This window comes from Grampus griseus (assembly GCF_964374135.1).
Source record: "Grampus griseus genome assembly, chromosome: 14".
NCBI classification, from domain to species: Eukaryota; Metazoa; Chordata; class Mammalia; order Artiodactyla; family Delphinidae; genus Grampus; species Grampus griseus.
Window position 1 is genome coordinate 65,307,833 of NC_139008.1, and position 21,146 is coordinate 65,328,978.

At 47.1% G+C, this 21,146-nt stretch overlaps 1 protein-coding gene across 1 annotated transcript in view; it reads left to right on the forward strand.

Moving 5' to 3' along the window:
- The first annotated feature begins 1,334 nt into the window (after positions 1-1,334).
- Positions 1,335-21,146, forward strand: part of CEP250 (centrosomal protein 250) — a 47,470-nt gene continuing 27,658 nt past the window's right edge. The window contains exons 1-14 of the mRNA XM_082670253.1: positions 1,335-1,421; positions 7,500-7,557; positions 8,682-8,977; positions 9,442-9,498; positions 10,610-10,692; positions 10,918-11,083; positions 11,830-11,936; positions 12,198-12,452; positions 14,320-14,416; positions 16,711-16,812; positions 17,335-17,496; positions 18,036-18,214; positions 18,520-18,702; positions 20,607-20,751. Coding sequence (XP_082526379.1) covers positions 8,792-8,977; positions 9,442-9,498; positions 10,610-10,692; positions 10,918-11,083; positions 11,830-11,936; positions 12,198-12,452; positions 14,320-14,416; positions 16,711-16,812; positions 17,335-17,496; positions 18,036-18,214; positions 18,520-18,702; positions 20,607-20,751 — 1,722 coding nt within the window. The 5' untranslated portion in view covers positions 1,335-1,421; positions 7,500-7,557; positions 8,682-8,791. The remainder of the gene's footprint in view (positions 1,422-7,499; positions 7,558-8,681; positions 8,978-9,441; positions 9,499-10,609; positions 10,693-10,917; positions 11,084-11,829; positions 11,937-12,197; positions 12,453-14,319; positions 14,417-16,710; positions 16,813-17,334; positions 17,497-18,035; positions 18,215-18,519; positions 18,703-20,606; positions 20,752-21,146) is intronic.

The following is a 21,146-nucleotide window of genomic DNA, read 5'->3' on the forward strand; positions in this document are numbered from 1 at the left end:
TGGGGTAAACTGGTTTAGGAGATGGCAAAGTATGCCATCTCCCTGAGGTTGCAAATGCCCTGAGGTTGGTGTAACATTCCAAATACTGTAGTGAACATTCTTGCACACAACCTGTTGGGAGAATATTTCCCTGGGGTAGACTCCCACACAACTGAGTCTTTGCATCCTTTTGTCTGTCCAATGTCTGGGATGTTTCTTCTTCCCTCTCAGCATAGTTTGCCTTTAAGAATCACTGTCCTCCCCCCACCCCTCACTTACTTTCTCTTTCTCTCAGTAACTATTAAGAACTTGTTTTGTTCTTATAGGAGAAAAATACAAAGATACTCTTATCAAAGTGTTCTTTTCTCAGGTTCCCTTTGGCTGTGAATTGCCTGTTTCACTCCTGCTATCCATTCATACATCCATCTATTCACTCAGCACTTACTTAGCTCCTATTTTGTACTAAGCCTTGTGCTGGGTGCTAGAGATACACAATCTTATACAGTGTTTCTCAAAATATGTTCCCAACGCATCGGGAATCACCCAAGGTATTTGCTTGAATGCAGAGTCCCGGGCTCCACGCCTGGTTTACTGACTCTCTAGTGGGGGAATCCGAGAGTCTGCACTTTAAGAAGTTCTCCAGTTTTGTGTTTTTTTTTAATCCCAACTAAAACTTTAGACCACTGAGTGGAGAAGAGAGGCAGGTGAATGAAAGTGCATTGATAATTTATGCACAAAACGCTATGGAAAAAACGCCTCTAGAGTCCTCTAGAGAAAATCAGGTTCACGCATAAAATTGGACAAACTGCGGTTCTCCGGACGGATGCAGGACATTCAGGCAAAGAAAACACCCTGTTCAAAGCCATGTGTGTTCAAATGACACTGAATAACTATGCTGTGAGTGTTGTGTTGCCTGAAGCCGTTTGGGGCTTCGGGGGTCTGAAGATGAAGCTGTATCCCGACGAAGCGCCCTTGTTAATTGTATTCGGGTTTGTAGGTGGAACAGTGCGCAGGCGCACCTAGAACCAGGTGACCATACACATGCGCAATGTGTAATCCCGAAGCCAAAAGAGGTATGATTGAGAGCAAGTTTTTTTCTGTTACTAAAACTTCCCTTACTCGAATCCAGCAAGCCTGTCTGTCCCCATTTCTGGCGAGGGAATCTTAATATCTCTTAATATTATCCCGTTTTTTCTTCCGGGCCACACTTTTAAGTCGGCTGCCAGTACTCAACATGGCGGAGGCCCCTAGGTGGCGCAGTCCGTCCTTAGGCGTGCTGCACGCAGGGGCGGGGGCCCTCCGAAAGGGCGGGAGTTTGAGGGGCGGGGCCTGCGCCCCAGCCCCTTGGTGGGCACCCGCCCCCGGCCGGGCCTTAGCTGCTACTTCAGGTGCTGCGGCGCTGAGGAGCACCCGAGGAATCTGCGGGAGCCGAGCGTGGTGAGGTGGGGCCTTAAGGGCAGGCGGGAGGTGCCCGGGTTAACGGTCTGAGGCCCAGAGGCTGGCCCTCTTAGAGCGCCTTAGGGAATTCCGTTCGGGCAGCGGCCGAGGCCCAGAGAGGGGCTGGGACCTGTCCTAGGCGGGTGTGTCCGCGTGCTGCTGCCGCCAACACTCTGCGCTCCCAGTCCGCGTAAAAAGGGATCTTCCCGAGCCCGGGGTTGTCCGGTAAGGCGCTGCGCTCTCCTAAGCGTCTCGCTCCTGGCTCCCAGAATTTTGCGGCTCCCTCTGCCTTTGGGGCTTTGCACATGATCTGTCCGAAAGTCCAGTCCTACTCGCCACCCTACTCTGGAACGCTCATTCTTCGGGACCCACCTTAAATAGCACTTCCTCGGAAACCTTTTCCAACCGCTTTCTGAAGGCGCAGTTAGCTCGCTGCTGGGTTTTTGCACTCATTGCACCGAGTTACTTTTCCTGCATCTCTTTTACAGCCGTGCACTTGTTGGGGCGTTATGCCTTGCCTTTTTCATCTGTATCCCAGGGTCTAGCACGTGATGATCATAATAATAGCTAATATTTATTGAACAGCCACAAAGGTGCTACGAAATGCATTACCTGTAAAGGCCCATTTAATCCTCAGAGCGATTCCATAAGGTGGGTTCTATATCTTCACATTTTATGCGTGAAGAAGCTAAGGCACTCTTAGATCAATTTGCGTAGAGTCCCACAACTAATAAGTGAGTGGAGCCGGGATACGAATTCTAGGCTGTCCATCCCCAGAGCATGTAATAATTCCTGGATTGCCTTTGGGTTTGGTAAATGTCTGTTGAATTGGTGTTTACATTAGCTCCATGAGTTATGGAGGCCAAGATTGTGATGCACATGAGAAGGCTTAGAAAGGAGAATTGATGTTCCCAAATGTACGGAGTGAGTTCATGAGGAACTAGAACCTGGTGCTAGCCCTTGTTCCTTCAGTCACACTCTACCTTTCTTTGGTCCTTGTCCATCAGAGAGCCGAAGACTTAGACCTCATCATTTCACACCCTTTAGAAAGTGTCCCTCCCAGAGCTGTGATTTCATATTTCATGATTTAGGGGGCAGCATTTTGTAATGGAAGGGTGTAGAGTTTCGAAGCAGATTGGGGTTCAGTATTTGCTCTGCCGCTGACCAGTTATACCCCTTCCGTGTTTTGAGCCTTAGTTTTCTTGTCCATAAAATGAAGGCAATAATTTCTTCTCAAAGTGTTTTTTATGAAGATTGCAAATAATTGTGAGAGAGTAAAGTGCTGTACAAACTACATGATCTGTTTCTTTTGGGGTTTTTTGTTTGTTTTTACCTTTTAGAAGATTATAGAACTGTCAGCATTTTGTAAGACCTTTGATATGGATCATGTTGCCTAATGTTCTTATATCCATTCATTTAGTCAAATATCTAATGAGTACCTGCTATATACCAGGCACTGTTTTAGGAGCTGAGAATACAGCAGTCAACAAAACAATATTCTTGCACTTGGGAAATGTACATTGGGTTAGCTATAGTACACATAATACTCAGATAGGGACAGATGAAGCATGGTAAAGTAAGTAGAAAAATACCAGGGACTTCTCTGGCAGCCCTGTAGTTAAGACTCCCCGCTTCCACTGCAGGGGGCATGGGTTCAATGCCTGATTGGGGAACTAAGAGATCCTGCGTGCCGCATGGTGCGGCCAAAAAAAAAAGAAAGAAAGAAAAGAAAAGAAAAATACCAGTTTGTGTGGAGGGGTGGTGGTATTTTATATTGGGTGGTTAAGGAACAACTTACTGAGAAGGGGACATTTGAACAGAGAAGGTGGCAAGGGAGCCAATCATGAGGATAACTGGAAGAAGAGGCCCTGGATGAGTGTGTGGCTTGGTGTGTTCCAAGCATGTACAGCAAGGAGGGCTGTGTGGCTGGAGAGATGTGAGCAAAGGGGAGAGGAGTAAGAAATGGAATTAAAACAATTGGAGGCTGGGATCAAATAATTAGGACCAGGTAAGCCAATACAGTGATTGTGGTTTCTACTCTTGATTAGCCACTGGAGGGTTCTGAGTGACCGAATCTGTCACTGTTTTAATATTTATTTATTTATTTATTGCTTTATTTACTTATTTATGCCATACCATGTGGGATGTGGGATCTTAGTTCCCCAACCAGGGATGGAACCCTTGCCCCCTACAGTGGAAGATCGGAGTCTTAACCAATGGACGACCCAGGAAGTCCCTGTCACTGTTTTAAAAGGATCACTCTGACTATTCTGCTGAGAAAAAGCAAATTTTGAAAGCAAGGGTAGAAGCATTGCTACCACCTAGGAAGCTTTTGCAGTTATCCAGGTGTATTAGTTATCTACTGCTATGCAAGAAATTACCCCAAAACTTAGCAGCTTGAAACAGCAGTCATTTATTATCTCATACAGTTGTGGGTCTGAAATCTGGGAGCAGCTCAGCTGGCTGTTTCTGGCTTAGGATCTCTCAGGAGATTGCAGTCAAACTGATGTCTGGTCTGCTCCCAAGATGTGGTTCCTTACCACTGGGCCTCTTCACAGGGCTGCCTGGGTGTCCTCAGGACACAGCCGAGAGAGTGGGGAGAGAGCAAGAGCTAGAGAGAGGGGAGGCCTTTTATGACCTTGTCTTGGAAGTCATTTCTACTTTACTCAGCTTCATTAACTTTATTCCAGATCATGCTCAAGGGGAGAGAGTTTAGGCTCCACCTCTTGAAGGGAGGAGTATCAAAGAATTTGTGGGCATACCTTAAAGCCAAGAGTGGCTTTGCTCAGGATGATGGTGGGGGTGGGTCAGAAGCGATAGGAACTGGTAGAGCCAACAGGATTTGCTGATGGATTGGTTATAGGCTGTGGGAGAATGGAGTCAGTATAACTGTAAGGCCTTTGGGCTTGAGCAACCAGAAGGATGGAATTAGCATGTACTGAAATGGGGAAGATTGGAGGAACAGGAGTTCACTTTTGGATGAGTTAACTTTGAGATGCCTGTTAGACATCTATATGGAGAAGTTAAATAAATGTTTGGATTTAGTATAGGAGTGTGATGTGCCAGATGGGCTGGAGATGTAACACTGGGAGTCACGGGTGTATAGGTACAGTTTTAAGCCATGAAACTGGATGAGATTATCTAGAAAATGAATGTAGGTGGAGAAGAGGTCTGAAGCCTGAGCCCTGGGGCCTCCAACCTTGAGATGGTGGGGAGGAGCCAGCAGAGGAGACTAAAGGGAGAGAGGCCTTAGAGGTAGGAGGAGGATGGAGAGAGGCCCACATATGAGATTTATATAAGGAGCTGTGTGCTAATTTCTTTTTTTCTGGAATAAGAAACAAATTGTCTCTCCAGACAAATATATATAGTTTCTTTTCTCAGGAACTAAAGTGTCTGTGCCCTCACGTGTTTTTTCTTTTTTGCTTTAAGTGACAAATTCTGTTTAATAATACCAGTTCTCCTCTTAGTCCTTGCAACATTTACACCTCTACTTCAAGTTTAGGTGGTGTTGCTGCTATTTTAAATTTATTTAAATACTCCTTTTGGAAGAATTTGGATGAGATGAGACAAAATATATAATTTATGTCACTCTTGTCTCACTCTTCACCCTAGGTTCAGAGGTCACTGCCCTTCCCAGTCTGGGTCCTAGCAAAAGTAGGAAGTCAGTCTTCCTCATTTCTGTATCACTGTGGCCAGTTACCAGATGCTAAGCTGGAATTCATGAGTGTTTACAGGATAAATTAACGTATAAAAGAAGTGAATCTTTTTCCTTTTCCTGTGGTAATGATAACATCTATTCAGTGGTTTACAGTTTACAGAGCACACTGACATCCATTATTCTCATTGAATGCAATTCAGTCTGTTACCATTTGCCAGCTACTGACCTTTTCCTTTCCTGAGGGCCGTTGAAACCTACCTTTCTTTTGGAGCTTTGCTAGTTTATTTATTCTCTGGCTGATCTGACTGTGTTAATGAAAGGTGCTGAACTGTGTCTTGAGGAAGCTCAGAACTGAATCTCAATTTCAGAAAAATTCCTGGTGTAATTTTTCTCTGTTCCCTCCATCTTTTTATTCCTGTTTGTGTTTTTTTTGGCGGGGGGGGGGGTGTGTGTTAATCATAAAACAATTCAAGTCATTTTTTAAATAAACTTTATTTTTTAGAACAATTTTAGATTTACAGAACTTGCATAGTACAACAAGCTCCTATATACACTGCACCCAGTTTCCCCTGTTAGTAACATCTTATATTAGTATGGTACATTTGCTACAATTTCGCATCATTTTTGAAGTAAATGGGGCATACCAATAAAATACGAACAAAATGAAGTTACTTCATCTCTGTAAGCCTCAGTTTCCTTATCTGTAAAATGAGAGGGTTGGACTAAATTTTTAAATAGCTCTAAAATTTTTAAATTATCTGCTAAAGTAAAATAATCATATAATTCTAATATAATTCCATTTTTTTACTGAGGTGGTACTATCATTTTCTAAAATAATGTATACACATTAACAACAGCCTTATTCTAAAAGAGGATTTAGAGAATTCCCTGCCAGTCCAGTGGTTAGGACTCTTGAGCTTCCACTGCAGGGGGCGCAGATCAAACTAAGATGTTGCAAGCCGCTAGGCGTGGCCACAAATAAATAAATAAATAAAAAGAATAAAAGAGGATTTAATAGGAGAATTCCAGGAACTATGAGAGGGCTGCTTATATATTAGGTTTGTATAATATATATAAATATATGATTATAAATATATATAATATTATTATATTAGGTTGAATTACATGAAATTATCATTTTGTTAGGTTAAAAAAAGGGCAGATATCGGCAATTTCATGGGGTTTAACCGAATGCTTTTGGGGGTAGGGATTCAAAGGAGTGTTAGGGAGCCTTTGGGGCCTCTGAGACTCTGCAAAAGCCTGGCCCATCCCTCACAGTGTTCGGGGAGAAAAGGCTCTTCAAGTCCCTTGAAGCATCTCAGAGCTACTCTTGTTGTTAGTCGTGTTGTCGGTAAGAGCTACTTCCCAGCAGGTTTGTGCCTCCATCCAGAAGAGAGAGATTGAGCCAGCATTTCACAGCTGTGGTGGAAAGGAAGGGCAGAAAGGGAGGACACTGGAAGTACTAACCCAGTTGATCAGCTAGGAAGAGGCATCCTGGAGTGCTGGTGCCACTATGCCTTTCCTGGTGCCGCTGTACTCTTCCTACTTTATGCCCTTTCCTTACTGTCTAGTACAAGCTCAGCAAACCCGGGTATCTGCAGTTGCCCAGGAGGTGATTAGTAAGCTGAGTTTTCCTCTGTAACTCTGTTATAAGAAAAACAATAGCACAAGTGCAATGACATGACAACTAAAATCTGCTATCGGTGTGAGGGAGAGGCTAGGCCAGGGCAGGGGCCTGAGACTAAGGTGAACTGGAGAGCATATGCCTTATCTAAAGGGGGCAGACACTGTTTCACTGCAGCCTGTTGTCGCCTTGTGGGAATGTGGGTCAGGGGTCACTAGATATGCTGATTACCCAAACGAGCCAGAAATATGAATTTTTATATGTATTTTGCCAATGGTAAATGTTGGCACCTAACTTAAGTTCTTAAAAACCATCGTATAGGCCACACAATGATTGAAAAGAACCTGCAGGCTACATTTGTAACCTCTGGCCAAGGGTTTAGATCTGCCAGGAGTGAGGCCCACATGCATTTCTTCATTATGCATTGTTGACAAGCTACTAATGACCAAAATGAATTAGCTCCTGCCTTTGAGGAACTCACAATTAGTGGAGAAGATAGACAAGTAGTAATGATAAGATGTAACATAGACATTCTCTCTATACATTAAATATAAATTTATGTATATGGCTATAAAACTGATAAATTATTCCTGGATACATCTGGGAGGACCTGATAGGAAGTGGCATTTGAGCCAGGATGTAGAAGATCAACAGTTTGGTGCATTAAAGGGACATGGGGCCCCTGAAACTCCCACTGTATGTGCAAATGTTACGTTGGCATTTGCTGTATATACCATTTTCTTCAGATAATGAGACTGATGCTGCCAAGAAGGCAGCTCTAATAGACCATTTTCTTGATAGGTAGCTGGAAATACAGATACTCCTCAAACCTGCTGATGGGTGTCTCAGGGCTGATAAGGTGAGAGAACTCTACCCCCCTCCTCTGCCCCCAGGTTATCGTGTGTTTTAGAGGCCTAAGAAACTCAGAGGTCATGGAGCTGGGCACCCTCATTTTTGGATGAGGAGCCTGAGGAAGTGGCGTGCTCGAGGTCCTAGAGCCCATTAGAGACAGAACTTGGACTAGCACCCCAAACTCTCGATCATCTTGCCTCCCCGTCTCCTGGGTGTGTCTGAAGTCACTGGTTAGGCTGGCCTCCCTCACCTGCCCCCATTGCCCTGTGCTGGCCCATCTCCTGGCGGATGAGGAGGGTTTGCCATCCTGCTGAAGCTGGCTCCTTCTTCCCTCTGTTTTTTGGTTCCCCTGCCTGAAATGCCTGCTATTCTCTGTCAGAGAGTCAGATTGCTTGTATTCAAATCCCTAGTCAACCAAATGCCAACTGTATGAACTAGGACAAATTGTTTAACCTTTCTGATTTCTCAGCTAAGGCTTAGCCTTTGTAAGCCTCAGTTTCCTCATCCATGTGTAAAGTTAAAATAGTACCAATGCTGAAGTATGATAGGAAAGCATTGGAAGGTTTCATGATTCTTGTGATGCCAAAATGACATGGTATGTGTAAAGCACTTCAAGTGACTGACCCATAGAAACACTTAACAAGTATTAATTATGATGATGATTCACACTGTTCACAGCCCCACAGCTTGGGTTAAATGTCCTTCTTTTGTCTTCCCATACTATCCTGTGATGTCTCTGTTATTACTGCACAGACCACATTGTATTGTAATTGTGTCCATCTCCCCTGCTAGCCTAAAATCACCTTCAGTGATTCATTCAGCAGATGTTTATTAGGCACTGTGCCAGGCACTAGGGATGCAGTGGTAAACTAGGAGCTCTTGGTCGAGTGCAGAGTTACGAAAGTCATGCCAGGAAACACTAGTCCTGTGAGCTTGCGTCATGGTCCAATAAATTTGGGAAATGATGCTCATCACATCCCCCCCCCTTTAGAGATTAGGTCCATCTTAGTATTTGAAAAGCTTTGAGGAGTACTGTACTTTGTCCAACCCAATTTTACAGAACTTAATGAGTATTTGCTGAATAAATTTGAGTCATCTAGGGAGTTCTTTCAACTCCACTGTGTGCTTTAGTCCCCAGCTCAAGAGGAGGTCCAAGGGACACAGCAATGATTAGAGAGCCTGCTGGGAGCGAACAGCCTCTGGCTGCATAGGGACCTGTGGACTTACTGTCTGGTGCCCCCATGGAGACAGGGGACCCTGGGTTGAACAATATGAAGCCCCGGTCACTGCAGCTGGTGCTGGAGGAGCAAGTGCTGGCGCTACAGCAGCAGATGGCAGAGAACCAAGCAGCTTCCTGGCGGAAGCTGAAGAACTCCCAGGAGGCTCAGCAAAGGCAAGCAACCCTCGTGAGGAAGCTGCAGGCCAAGGTGAGGCAGCTGCCCTTTCAGGAAGGGGAAGGAGGAGAACACTTGGGGCTGGGGACTGAAGCGGGATGAGGTTTGCAGAAGATGGAGCCACGTGGTGGGAATGTCCTAAACAGCTCTCCTTTGATGTCTACAACTTCTCCACCAGCCATCTACGATGTCCCTTTCAAAGGTGACCTTCATGAGGGGTCAGTTAGTTGTCTAGGTTTGCTTTCCTAGTCTAGAGCTAGGACCTGATCCTAGGTTTGCCGGTTCCAAAGCCCATGAACTTCCTTCTCCAATACAAGAGCTGTAGAGAACATATGATTAAATGACCAAATGGAAACTGTAAGATGTTGTGGCCTCATTTCACTGTCATCACCCAGTCCCTCATTCACAGCGCATTTGCCCACGACCCTTGGGGACCTTTGCTTTGGGCTGTTGGTACCAGCCGTGCCCATTGCCGTGTCCTGCTCTGTTTGCCCCAGGTGTTGCAGTACCGGAGTTGGTGCCAAGAGCTGGAGAAGCGGCTGGAAGCCACTGGGGTGAGTGAGACTCTTCTGTGCTCCTCCTGAGCCCTCAAGGAGTATAGTTAGGCCTCATTTGCCGACTGAGGGAGGCTGGGGTGTGATAAGGCGGTGTTTGGAAGAAGCCTCTCTTTCATCAGCCCCTGAGAGCTTTCATCAGATACCTTCACAGGACCTAGCTATTCCTGCCCCATCAGACTCCAACACCAGGCTCTCTAAGGACAAAATGAGCTTTAGGAGACTTAGTATTACCAGATTGGAAGGGGTGTGGAATCCGAGAGAAGAGATGCATTTTTCCTCCAGGAGGTGTCAGTGTTTATCTGTCTTGGAGAGATGTGTGCCTTTGCAGGCCTGAAAAACCCGTATTTGTGACAGAGAGATTTCTTTGTGCTGTGGGCTGGGTAGAACTGGCTTTCAAAAACCTATCTGCCTTTCTTCCAGCTCCCTCTCAGCATCTTCTCACATTACCCTCGGAAGAGTTCTCTCAGAGGAAGGAAAGGACGAGACTTAACTATGTACCGTTCTATGTAGGCCAGGCACCCTTAGGCATTGTCATAGAATTACGTCACTTAACCTGCAAAGCAACTTTTCAGGGGAATGATATCACCTTCATTTTGGAGCTGAAGACTTTGTGGCTTAGAGAAGTTATAACTTCCCAAGGTCCAAAAATTAGCGTAGTAGAAGCCAAGACCATTAGTGAAAGAAGCTGTATTTTATGCTTCTTAGGTCAAAAGTTCTTTTCACTACCAAATGCCATCTTTCACGAGAAGTCACTGGTTTACGTTTGGAGAGAGGGATGCAGTGGGTTTACTTGAGGAATGCAGTGATTGAGAAAAGAGACATATTGCTAACAAAGGGGAGAAAGAATAAAAAAAAAAAGCTGGGGAATTCCCTGGCAGTCCAGTGGTTAGGACTCTGTGCTTTCACTGCTTGGGGGTGGTGGTGGGGTTATCCCTGGTTGGGGGCGCTAAGATCCCACAAGCTGCTCGGTGTGGCCAAAAATAAAAATAAAATAAACGGATGAACTTTAAAAACAATAAGCAGGCTGCAGTAGAAGGGGGCATCAGGGAATTTGTCTGCGGGATGTTCTTGTTGGAGGTAAATGAAAGCTTGCTTTTGTCTGGCTAAGGGACCGGTCCCTCAGAGGTGGGAAAGTGTGGAGGAGCCAAACCTGGAACAGCTGCTAACCCGATTGGAGGAGGAGCAACAGAGGTGATGGGCCCCAACTTTCTGGCCTGGGTGGTTGGCAGGCGGGTAGAGAAGGTTGATGGAAAACCTCTGTCTCGAGGGCTAACATGGATTAGAATCAAGGACTTCAGCCTTAGCCCTCCAGTTCCTGGCAGTGGAAAGTTCCAGTGGTTGTCATCTTACTCCAAGAGGTCCAAGGGTTGGCTCAGACCTTTGTTTAGTACTTGCTCCTACCCCTCCCCAGTGCAGGTGTGAGAGTCTAGCGGAGGTGAACACCCAGCTTCGGCTGCACATGGAAAAAGCTGACGTGGTGAATAAAGCGCTTCGGGAAGATGTGGAAAAATTGACAGTAGACTGGAGCCGGGCCCGGGATGAGCTAATGAGGAAGGAGAGCCAGTGGCAGATGGAGCAGGAGGTAAGAGAAACAGTGGGCGGGAATGGTGAGAGGAGGACTTGGAGTCTGGGCGCTGCCTGGTCAGTGCTGGAAGGGGTTAACTTCAGGACCTGGATGGAAACTGAGCTGTTTGTTAAAGTCTCTGGCCGTCCTTACTGCTCATGCTGGCAGCTCTGCCCTGCTTGGGCTGTCACCTTAGTTCTGTTCTTACCTGCCCAGTCGAGGTTTTGCTGGCAGGTAGCATGACACTCAAAGCAACTCTGTTCCTGCATAGGTTTTAGATGGATCTTAAAGTTTACTGACCCCCCTCATCTGGAAGTCTGCAATCTAGATGCTAAGGAGGTAGCTGTTGAAATTGAATGGGGAAGAAATTTTCAGATCCCAGTTAAAGGAAACTAATGTTTCCTGGGCCGTTGCTCTGTGTTAGGCATTATGTTAGATGATTTACATATGTTATATCATTTAATCATCATTATAAGTCTGTGGTGATGATGGTAATAGCTCCCATTTGTTGAGCAGCTACTGTTTATCCTTTTCTAATCTAGCTCAAAGAAGGCCATATACCATCCTAGGCCCTTTGACCTCTTGAATCCCACTGCTAACTTTATTAAACACTTCAGCATCGCCTGAACATAGACACCCATTCATAAGCTATCTCCTTTAAGGCCCTCCACTTCCCCCCCAATAGTCAGGAGGAATCCAAGACTCCTGTGTTGGCAAAAGATGTCCTCTGCCCTTTGGTATGACCTGGGTTTCTGAACACACAGTTCTTCAAGGGCTACCTGAAAGGGGAGCATGGTCGCCTTCTCGGTCTGTGGCGGGAGGTGGTGACCTTCCGTCGCCACTTCCTGGAAATGAAGTCAGCCACTGACAGGTCAGTGTGGAGGTATGACGGGAGGAGGTTTGCCCCTACGAACTCTATTCGCATGACAGTGGGCTGCTATAGAAGGGAATCAGGTTGTGGGGGAAAGGCAGAGGTGAAAGAGTTGGTGGGGAGGGATGGAATTGTTGGATTGTTGGATTGAGATGACTTTTCCCAGACCTGCTCCTCAGGCTTCCCTGGGCGTGACCTCCATGCTCCCTTTCCTGTTCCTGGTCCCTGTTGGAGTCTGCTCTTTTCTTTGCTTGTACTCAGAGACCTGACGGAGCTCAAGGCTGAGCATGTGAGGCTTTCAGGTTCCCTGTTGACCTGTTGTCTGCGCCTGACTGTGGGAGCACCACAGTCCCGGGAATCTGATGGATCTGGGAGACTGAATGGGAGTGAGCCATCCCAGTTGATGCTGCTACTAGCCAGGACCCAGGAGCTGGAGAAGGAAGCCCATGAAAGGAGTCAGGAGTTAACACAGCTGAAGAGTCAAGGGCATCTGGAGAAGGCTGAGCTTCAGGATCGGTGAGATGGCCTGGGTCCTAGGAAGGGTTCGCTAAGAGAAACTTGACTCCTTTAGGGAGTCAAGATAGGTGGGGGAGATGTGAAGAGCATTCCTCCCACAAGAGGGGAAGGAGATGTGCCAGAGGGAGTCTAGTTTGAAACCCAGTTGGGGCTGTCTCACTGCCCTCTGCCCTCAGACTGTCTTGCAGCTCAGTTTCTGTCCTTTTGACTTACAGAGCTGGCTGTGACTCTCCTCTATCAACACCAAACTATTTGCCATTCCCAGAACAGCCAAGTTCTTCCATGTTCCCTGCCTTTGTAGATGCTGGCCTTAGCCTGGAATACCTCTCTCCCTTCTCTCTCTGCCTTATCCTTTAAGGCATAGTTAAATGTCACCTCTTCTATGACCTTGATAGCCTGTTACATTACTGTGCCCCCATATGGTCTTTTTTTTGTTGTTATATACATTTTTTAAAAAAATAAATTTATTTATTTATTTTTGGCTGCATTGGGTCTTCATTGCTGCACGCGGGCTTTCTCTAGTTGCGGCGAGCAGGGGCTACTCTTTGTTGCGGTGCACGGGCTTCTCATTGCGGTGGCTTCTCTTGCTGAAGAGCATGGGCTCTAGGCGTGCGGGCTTCAGTAGTTGTGGCATGTGGGCTCAGTTGTTGTGGCTCGTGGGCTCAGTAGCTGTGGCTCGCGGGTTCAGTGGTTGTGGCTCACGGGCTCCAGAACGCAGGCTCAGTAGTTGCACACAGGCTTAGTTGCTCCGCGGCATGTGTGATCTTCCTGGACCTGGGCTCGAACCTGTGTCCCCTGCATTGGCAGGCAGATTCTTAACCACTGCGCCACCAGGGAAGTCCCCCCTGTGGTCTTTTGACGTGCTTGTTACATTGATCTCGTTGATTATTTAGTTTTGTTTTGGGTTTTTTTGGTTAGGCTCTTTTATTTTTTGGATTATAATAAAATAGATTTTTAAAAAATGATAAGAAGGGCAGGGACGTAAACAAAGAGCTCCGTTTGAATCTTGGGGCAAAGTTCAGTTTATACCCCATGGCTAGGGTTGTGTCACCACCTATTGGTGGTGTGTGTAAATTGCAGTTTGTTTTGTTTGGGTTGTGACGGCACTGGGAAGCACAAGGACAGAGACCATGTCTTAGTAAGTTTTGTGTTCTAGTGCTTTGCACTTCACCTGCGATAATAGTAGACACTTAGTAAATGTTTGTTGAATCATACAATAACTAAATGAATGACCATACAGTGAGTTAAAGCTCTTAAAGATGATACAGAATAAAATTATGAAGACTTTGAAATAAAAAATTAAGCTCCTTGATAACTTCATTCAAGAAATATTTATTTAGCTACTTATATAACACCAGGTACTGAGCTCCAGGATATGGTGTTAGGTGATAAAGATGCCTGGTGATTTCCCTGAACTTTGAGGTTAGTATCAGGGAGGTTAACCATAATCTTTCCCAATTCGCCCCTCCTTTTTCTCTATCAGAGTTAGAACCTTGGGCTTGAGGGACCTTGGGACTATCCCATGTGGCAATTCTGATGTTCTTGTTGGCTTCAGGGCGCTTGACTTCAAGATCAAGCGGGGTCTGGAAGGGCCTGGTCCAGGGCTTTCCTTCAGCTCTTGGGCCCCCAAACACGTGTTCCAGTCTTGAGATGTGGTAAATCCCTGCATGCGTCTGAGTGGCTTTTGGCTCCCCCTCCCCGAGTTCAAGGCTATAGCATCATGTATTCAGGGAGTGCAGGGGCTGGGGGCACCCAAGGGACTCTGGGGGGGTGGCAGTGGGGGTGTCTGGCTTGGGTTAGTGTGTGCTGCATAGCTCTGTCCACATCAGTGGGTTCCCAGGTAACTGTGCTATGCTCTTCTCTTCAGGGTGACCGAGCTCTCTGCTCTACTGACGCAGTCTCAGAAGCAAAATGAAGATTATGAAAAGATGGTAAAGGCTCTGAGAGAGACGATGGAGATCCTGGTACGTGATCCTTTGTTCTGGGAGAGTTGGGAGTGGGCGTGTAGATTCCTGTCCTTTATGGACAGAGAGTGTAGGATACCAGTTAAATGTTCCTTGAGGAAATCCCCTAAAGCTAAAAAATTAATTTTGGTTGAATCTGAAAATTATTTAACTCATCCATTTATCCATTTAATAAACATTAGCTGTCTACTGTCCCTACTATATTCCTAGGGGAACTACAGCAGTGCGTGCATGCAGTGTGTCCTCCTCCGAGAGAGTGAGACACACATGAAGAGGCACACTAGCCAAGTGGGGGGGGGGTGTTTGGAGAGATTCAAAACCTAGTCATACGGGAAACACCTGAGGAGCATGAATGTGGTTAGCCTGGAGAAGGAGGGCTTGAGGAAGACATGATGGCCGCCTTCACATAACTGAAGGACTGACACCAGGGAAGAGAGTTAGCTTGTTTAGTGTTTGCCAGGGGGGCACAATCACTGCCAGTGACTGGAAGTTACAGGGTGGTAGAGCAGCTGGAGCTGCTCGGTAATTGAACAGTCTGTCTAATGAAGGAGTGAGGTTTGTGTCACTGGCTTAACATCTGCCAGGGTTGTTATCAAAGGGATTCTCTAAGGTTGGAAGTTAGAACTCTGGCTTGATTGCACGTTTCCTTTCATCTCTGGGAATTTTCAGATCTCTGATTTTAGGCAAATCCTGCACCCCTATCCAAATACATATCCCTAGTCTTCTCATCCAAGCTAGGATCAGCTGGGAGCTAGACATGCTTATGCCTTTTTGGTTTCTTTTTTTTTTTGTGGTACGCGGGCCTCTCACTGTTGTGGCCTCTCCTGTTGTGGAGCACAGGCTCTGGACGCGCAGGCTCAGTGGCCATGGCTCGTGGGCGCAGCCGCTCCGCGGCATGTGGGATCTTCCCGGACCAGGGCAGGAACCCGTGTCCCTTGCATCGGCAGGCGGACTCTCAACCACTGCGCCACCAGGGAAGCCCTTGGTTTCTTTTTGTTCAGGAATTTGCAAATTCAGATGTCTGCAGGGCCCAGGTAATATAAATGAATGAAGTAGGTTCAGCTATAAGAATTCTGATTTTCCAGTGCTGTCATATTTAGTTTTCAGTATAACAGGGAACACTTGATCTCAATAGTAAGGAAACAGTGAGGAGTAGTGAGGACTGCAGGACCCTGAAGAATATATGTCCCATCTGGAGGAGGCATCCTCTATTCAACTTCAGTAAATTATTGCCATGTAGGGATGGGGGCTGGTGTGGCCCATATGTTAACTTTTTGAGAGAAGCCAGAAATTCAGATTTTTATGAATTTTTATGAATTTCTCAGCTCAGAAAAATCTCTCAATTTACAAATGTTGGTTCAAATTTTATATAGGCCAAAAAAAAAGCATAGCTGCAAATCTGCGTCTTTAAGCCTTCACTAGCACAATAAGGTAAGGAGGAGGGGACATTTTGAGAGTTCAAATTTATTGCTGACCTTGGGGCTAGAGGTTCCTCTGGCTTTTATGTCTCAAGTGCCAATTTGCTGTTCAGAGACAGCAACCATCCTTCATCCAATGATAGCTCACATTTAATGAACATTTGCTTTCTGACAGACACTGTGTCGAGTAATTTACATACAGTTTTTTCATTCAAGCCTCAAAACAAATCTATGAAGTAGTTGCTGTTAATTATTCCTATTTTATTTTATTTTTTAAGTTTTTCCATTTTTAGAAAAATTTTGGCTGCGTTGGGTCTTCGTTGCTGTGCACGGGCTTTCTCTAGTTGCAGCAAGTGGGGGCTACTCTTCATTGTGGTGCACGGGCTTCTCATTGCGGTGGCTTCTCTTGTTGCAGAGCACAGGGTCTAGGTGCGTGGGCTTCAGTAGTTGTGGCGCATGGGCTTAGTTGCTCCGCGGCATGTGGGATCTTTCCAGACCGGGGCTCAAACCCTTGTCCCCCTGCATTGGCAGGCGGATTCTTAACCACTGCACCACCGGGGAAGTCCCTTAGTCCTATTTTAAAGAGAAGGAAGCTCAAAGAAGGAGTTGCCTAAGGTTACCAAGCTAGTAAGTGATAGAGCAAGAAATCTTATCTAGGCAGTCTAATTTGGAGCTCTTAATCCCTTAATCTGAATTCTTAATCACCACATCACATTGTCTTCAGAATCCTGGGACAGTGTTAGCATTCACGTGTGGTCAGGGGAAAAGTGGGATTAACAGAATAGACAGAATGAGACTCTGGTTAATTTGGGGCCTAGAATGATAAATTCTCTTCTGAGAGTTTGGCTCATAGGCTCTATTTGGTTCCCTGTCCAGGAGGCAAATCACGCAGAATTAATGGAACACGAGGCATCTCTAAGTAGGAATGCCCAAGAGGAGAAGCTGTCTTTACAGCAAATGATCAAGGACATAACCCAGGTACTGGTAAGCCTCCGGTTCACAGTAACCGGTCCAGCCTCACCCTCCCCAGACCTCCCTGTCCTCTCAGGTGCGCCTAGAGGAGTCTGGACTTAGGGTCTTGTGGGGAGGAATTGTCTGAGTACATTTGAAGACTGGAACCCTGAGGAGTAGCTAAGCTTTCATGTGCTGGCACTGCCTGCTGAAACGCCCTCTCTCTTACTGCTAGCTGCAGTTCTCCGGCAGCGGCTGGATCCTGGCCTTTGCTACCTCAGCAACCTCTTTTTCCTTCATTTATTCCTTGGGTGTTCAAGGGGTGCTAGTCTTGTTGCTCATTCTAGGTTTGGGTGACCGAAGGGGAAGAGTTGGTTTGAGGAGTTGAAGGAACCAACCTTTTTGGCTCTTAAGATACCCTCCTCCCACCCCCCAGGGAGAGGACCTGAGAGAGAAAACATCAGGTTTGTCCAGGCTGGCATGTTAGTCCTCTACATGGATTCTAGGCCTTGGTCAGTAGGATGGTGACCCTGCTGTGTTGGATTTCAGGCCATGGTAGAAGAGGAGGACAATATGGCCCAAGCCTCTGGTCATGAGAGCTCCTTGGAGTTGGACCCTAGTGGCTTCTCCTCCCAGTTTGATTCCCAGCAGCCAGACAAGGCTCTTTCTCTGGTGCGTTCAGTGCTGACTCAGAGACGCCAGGCTGTGCAGGTGAGAACCCCAGCACTCCTCCTCAGCCACAGGGATGGGTGTCTAAACTGACTTGGGCCCCAGGTACCCTCCTAGCCCAGACTGCCCCTTTTGCTACGTTGACCAGTCACAAGGTGTTTTGTCAACACCCCGAAGTGCCCATTAGAATCTCTGTGTCTGCCCAGTTGTGCTCGTGGGGAGCAGGCACACTCTCCGTGCCACTGGCACGCTCCACTTTGATGCAGTCTTTACACAGCACTGTGCAAAGTGGAGCCCCAGGGGAGTGTGGGTAAGCGTTCCCCAATTCTAAGGGTCCCAGCCACACTTACCACCCCCACCATTTTACATTTGAAGATGATGGACTCTGACACTCTGGAAGCCACAGAACCCAGTCATCTCTGATGCTCTGTCTCCTCGACTGGTCTCATCTCTTTTCGTAGCTTCCCTTTGTTGCACCAGCCCCCAACCCCCTTGCCCAGCCCTACTTTCAGGCTTATGACATCCCTCCTCTGCCCTGCGCTCTTGTTCACCACCTCACTTCTGATGCTCTCCCTCCGCAGGACCTAAGGCAGCAGCTGTCAGGCTGCCAGGAAGCTGTGAGCTCCTTGCAGCAGCAGCATCATCAGTGGGAGGAAGAGGGTGAGGCCCTGAGACAGCGGCTGCAGCAGCTCACCGGGGAGCGGGACACCCTGGCAGGGCAGACTGTGGACCTGCAGGGGGAGGTGGACTCTCTCAGCAGGTGAGCGGGAGCTGTTCATCCCCCCCTTCCTCCCAGGCTCAGTCCCCGCCCAGCCCATGTGTTTGGTTGGCTGACCCTGTTCTTCCCTAGACCCACAGCTGCTCAGGGCCTCCTTGCTTTGTGTTCTGCTGGTTCCTGCTCACTCAGTTTTGGGTCTTTGTGATAAAAAAAAACAGTTTCCTGCTCAAAAGGGAAGATGAGATATTTAAAGGAAACGTAAACCTCTCTCCTTTGACCCTGTGCTGTCTGCTTCCAGGAGGGCTTTTAGGTTCCAGGGTTTCTGTTCATGTCCGGTCTCCTTCCAGGGAGCGAGAGCTCCTGCAGAAGACCAGGGAGGAGCTGCAGCAGCAGCTGGAGGTGCTGGAGCAGGAGGCGTGGCGACTGCGGAGGACAAACATGGAGCTTCAGCTGCAGGGCGACTGTGCTCAGGGCGAGAAGGAGGAGCAGCGGGAGGAGCTGCACCTGGCCATCCGTGAACGGGAGCGCCTGTGCGTGCGTGTGACAGCCCCTCCCCGCTCTTAGAAAGTGGAGTAAATTGAAGCCTGTTGTTCGGTGGGTTCAGATTAGCTTACTGCTCCGTCCTTTGCAGGAGGATGAAAACAGAAAGTTCATCCAAGCATTGCTGAACACCCAGGAGGGCCGAGGCCCCGTGGCGGGTACAGAAATAAATAAGACACAGGCTCTGATCTCAAGCAGTTTGCAGTGTAATGGGGAAGTCAGACAAGTAAACCGTGGCCAGATGAAGTATGAGCTAAAAAAGAGCTTCAAGCTAGGTCCTCTGGGAGATTAGGAGTAACAGTTAATTATTAAAAGCTTCATGGAGGAGAGGGTAGCCGTTGAGCTGGGCCTTGACATATTTTGATTGGTAGAGAGTGGGACAAGGGCTAAAGGAACAGATTAGCAAAGAAAAGGAGTCAGGAACGTTCATGGCATGTTCAGAGGAGGCCGGGCTGGCCAAACGGTAGGACTGATCCTGGGAAGTAATGGGAAATGAGCTGGTCAAGGAAGGGAATTCCAGAGTACAGGGACCCAGCTCATTTGTAAATTCCCCGATTCCATGTCATAGAAAAAGCAAGGACTTTAGAGCTGGGCAGAAGCTTGGTTTAAATTATGGCTCTGCCACTTGGACAGATTATTTGTAAAATGGGGCTGATAATGTTTCCCTTGAAGAGTCTGACAGCACAGAGCCTGACATATGGTAAGTCTTCAGTACCTGGTAGCAGGGGCTATATCTTTTTTTTTTTTTTTTTTTTCAATTTTGGCTGCATCATGTCTTAGTTGTGGCATGCAGGATCTTCACTGCAGCATGCAGGATCTTTTGTTGTAGCTCCCGGGCTTCTCTCTAGTTGTGGTGTGCGGGTTTTCTCCCTCCAGTTGTGGCGCACAGGCTCCAGAGCACGTGGGCTCTATAGTTTGTGGCACGTGGGCTCTCTAGTTGAGGCACGCAGGCTCAGTAGTTGTGGCGCACGGGTTTAGTTGCCCCACGGCATGTGGGATCTTAGTTCCCTGACCAGGGATCGAACCCGCATCCCCTGCATTGGAAGGTGGATTCTTTACCACTGGACCACCAGGAAAGTCCCTGTATCTTCTTCATCTTTTTTTTTTTTTTTTTTGCGGTACGTGGGCCTCTCACTGTTGTGGCCTCTCCCGTTGCGGAGCACAGGCTCCAGATGCGCAGGCTCAGCGGCCATGGCTCATGGGCCTAGCCGTTCCGCGGCATGTGGGGTCTTCCCGGATCGGGGCACGAACCCGTGTCCCCTGCATCAGCAGGCGGACTCTCAACCACTGCGCCACCAGGGAAGCCCTCTTCTTCATCTTTGCATCCCCTCCTCACCTGTTCCCTAGCTCCTTCTGCCTAATAGGCATGAATAATGGAATCTTGAATGACTGCTCTAAGGATCATGACTTGCACAAGGAGTGGTCTCCCCTCTACTAAGGAAAAGGAAAGACAATCCACAAAGATAGTTTTATGTTTTTAAATTTAATTTGTGTGACTCGATAATACACTTATTTATATGATTCAAAAGTCAAAACTATTTTAAAAGGTATGCAAATAGAAAGTACTACTTCCCTCGGCTTCATTCATCCCATATTCCTTCCTTCTGTTTGTAACCATTTAAATTAATTTCTTATTAATATGTCTAGTGCTACTTTATGTAATATATGCATATATCCTTATTTCCCCCAATTTCTTGCATAAAAGATAGTGCACCATGTATACTGTTCTGCGCCTTGCTTTTTTCATGTTATGTGTCTTGGAGACCTCTCCTTATCAGTTTTTGGAGACCACCTTCATTCTTTCGCATCGCAAAAGCAATTACATTCCTGTTATCTTTTGGGGTGTGGCCACTCCCTGAGATTTCCTCTAGCCCCCTTCTGTTTTCCATCTTAGTCAGGAGACGCTGGCGGTCCTAGAAGCCAAACAGTCAGAGTCGCTCAGTGAAGTGATCACCCTTCGGGAAGCCCTGGAGTCCAGTCGCCTGGAAGGGGAGTTGCTGAGACAAGAGCAAACAGAAGTGACCGCCGCACTGGCCAGGGTGCGTGGTCCTCCTCTTCGCTGGCTGGGTGGGGCGGGCGGCTTGGAAAGTTGTGTCTCCAGGAAAAAGGCGCGCAGCCTGCCTCATTCTTCATCCTGCAAGTCATGGCCCTTCCTGTTTCTTGCCTCAATGCCTAGTTACTGCTTTTGGGTTGTGTCCCTCCAAACAGACTCTCTGTATTGCAATTAGAATGGTTTTCTAAAGTGTCAGTCTGGTCATGTCAGTCTCTTTCCTAAAACCATTCACTGGCTTCCCAGCTCCTTGGTACCACATGCAAAGCCCTCTGCCACCTGCCCCAAACTGTTTCTAGCCTCCTCTTCACTCCAGATCGCTGTCCTAACGCCTCATATACCTTTGTTCCTGCCACATAGCATTCATTGCATTCTCAGTTTTAC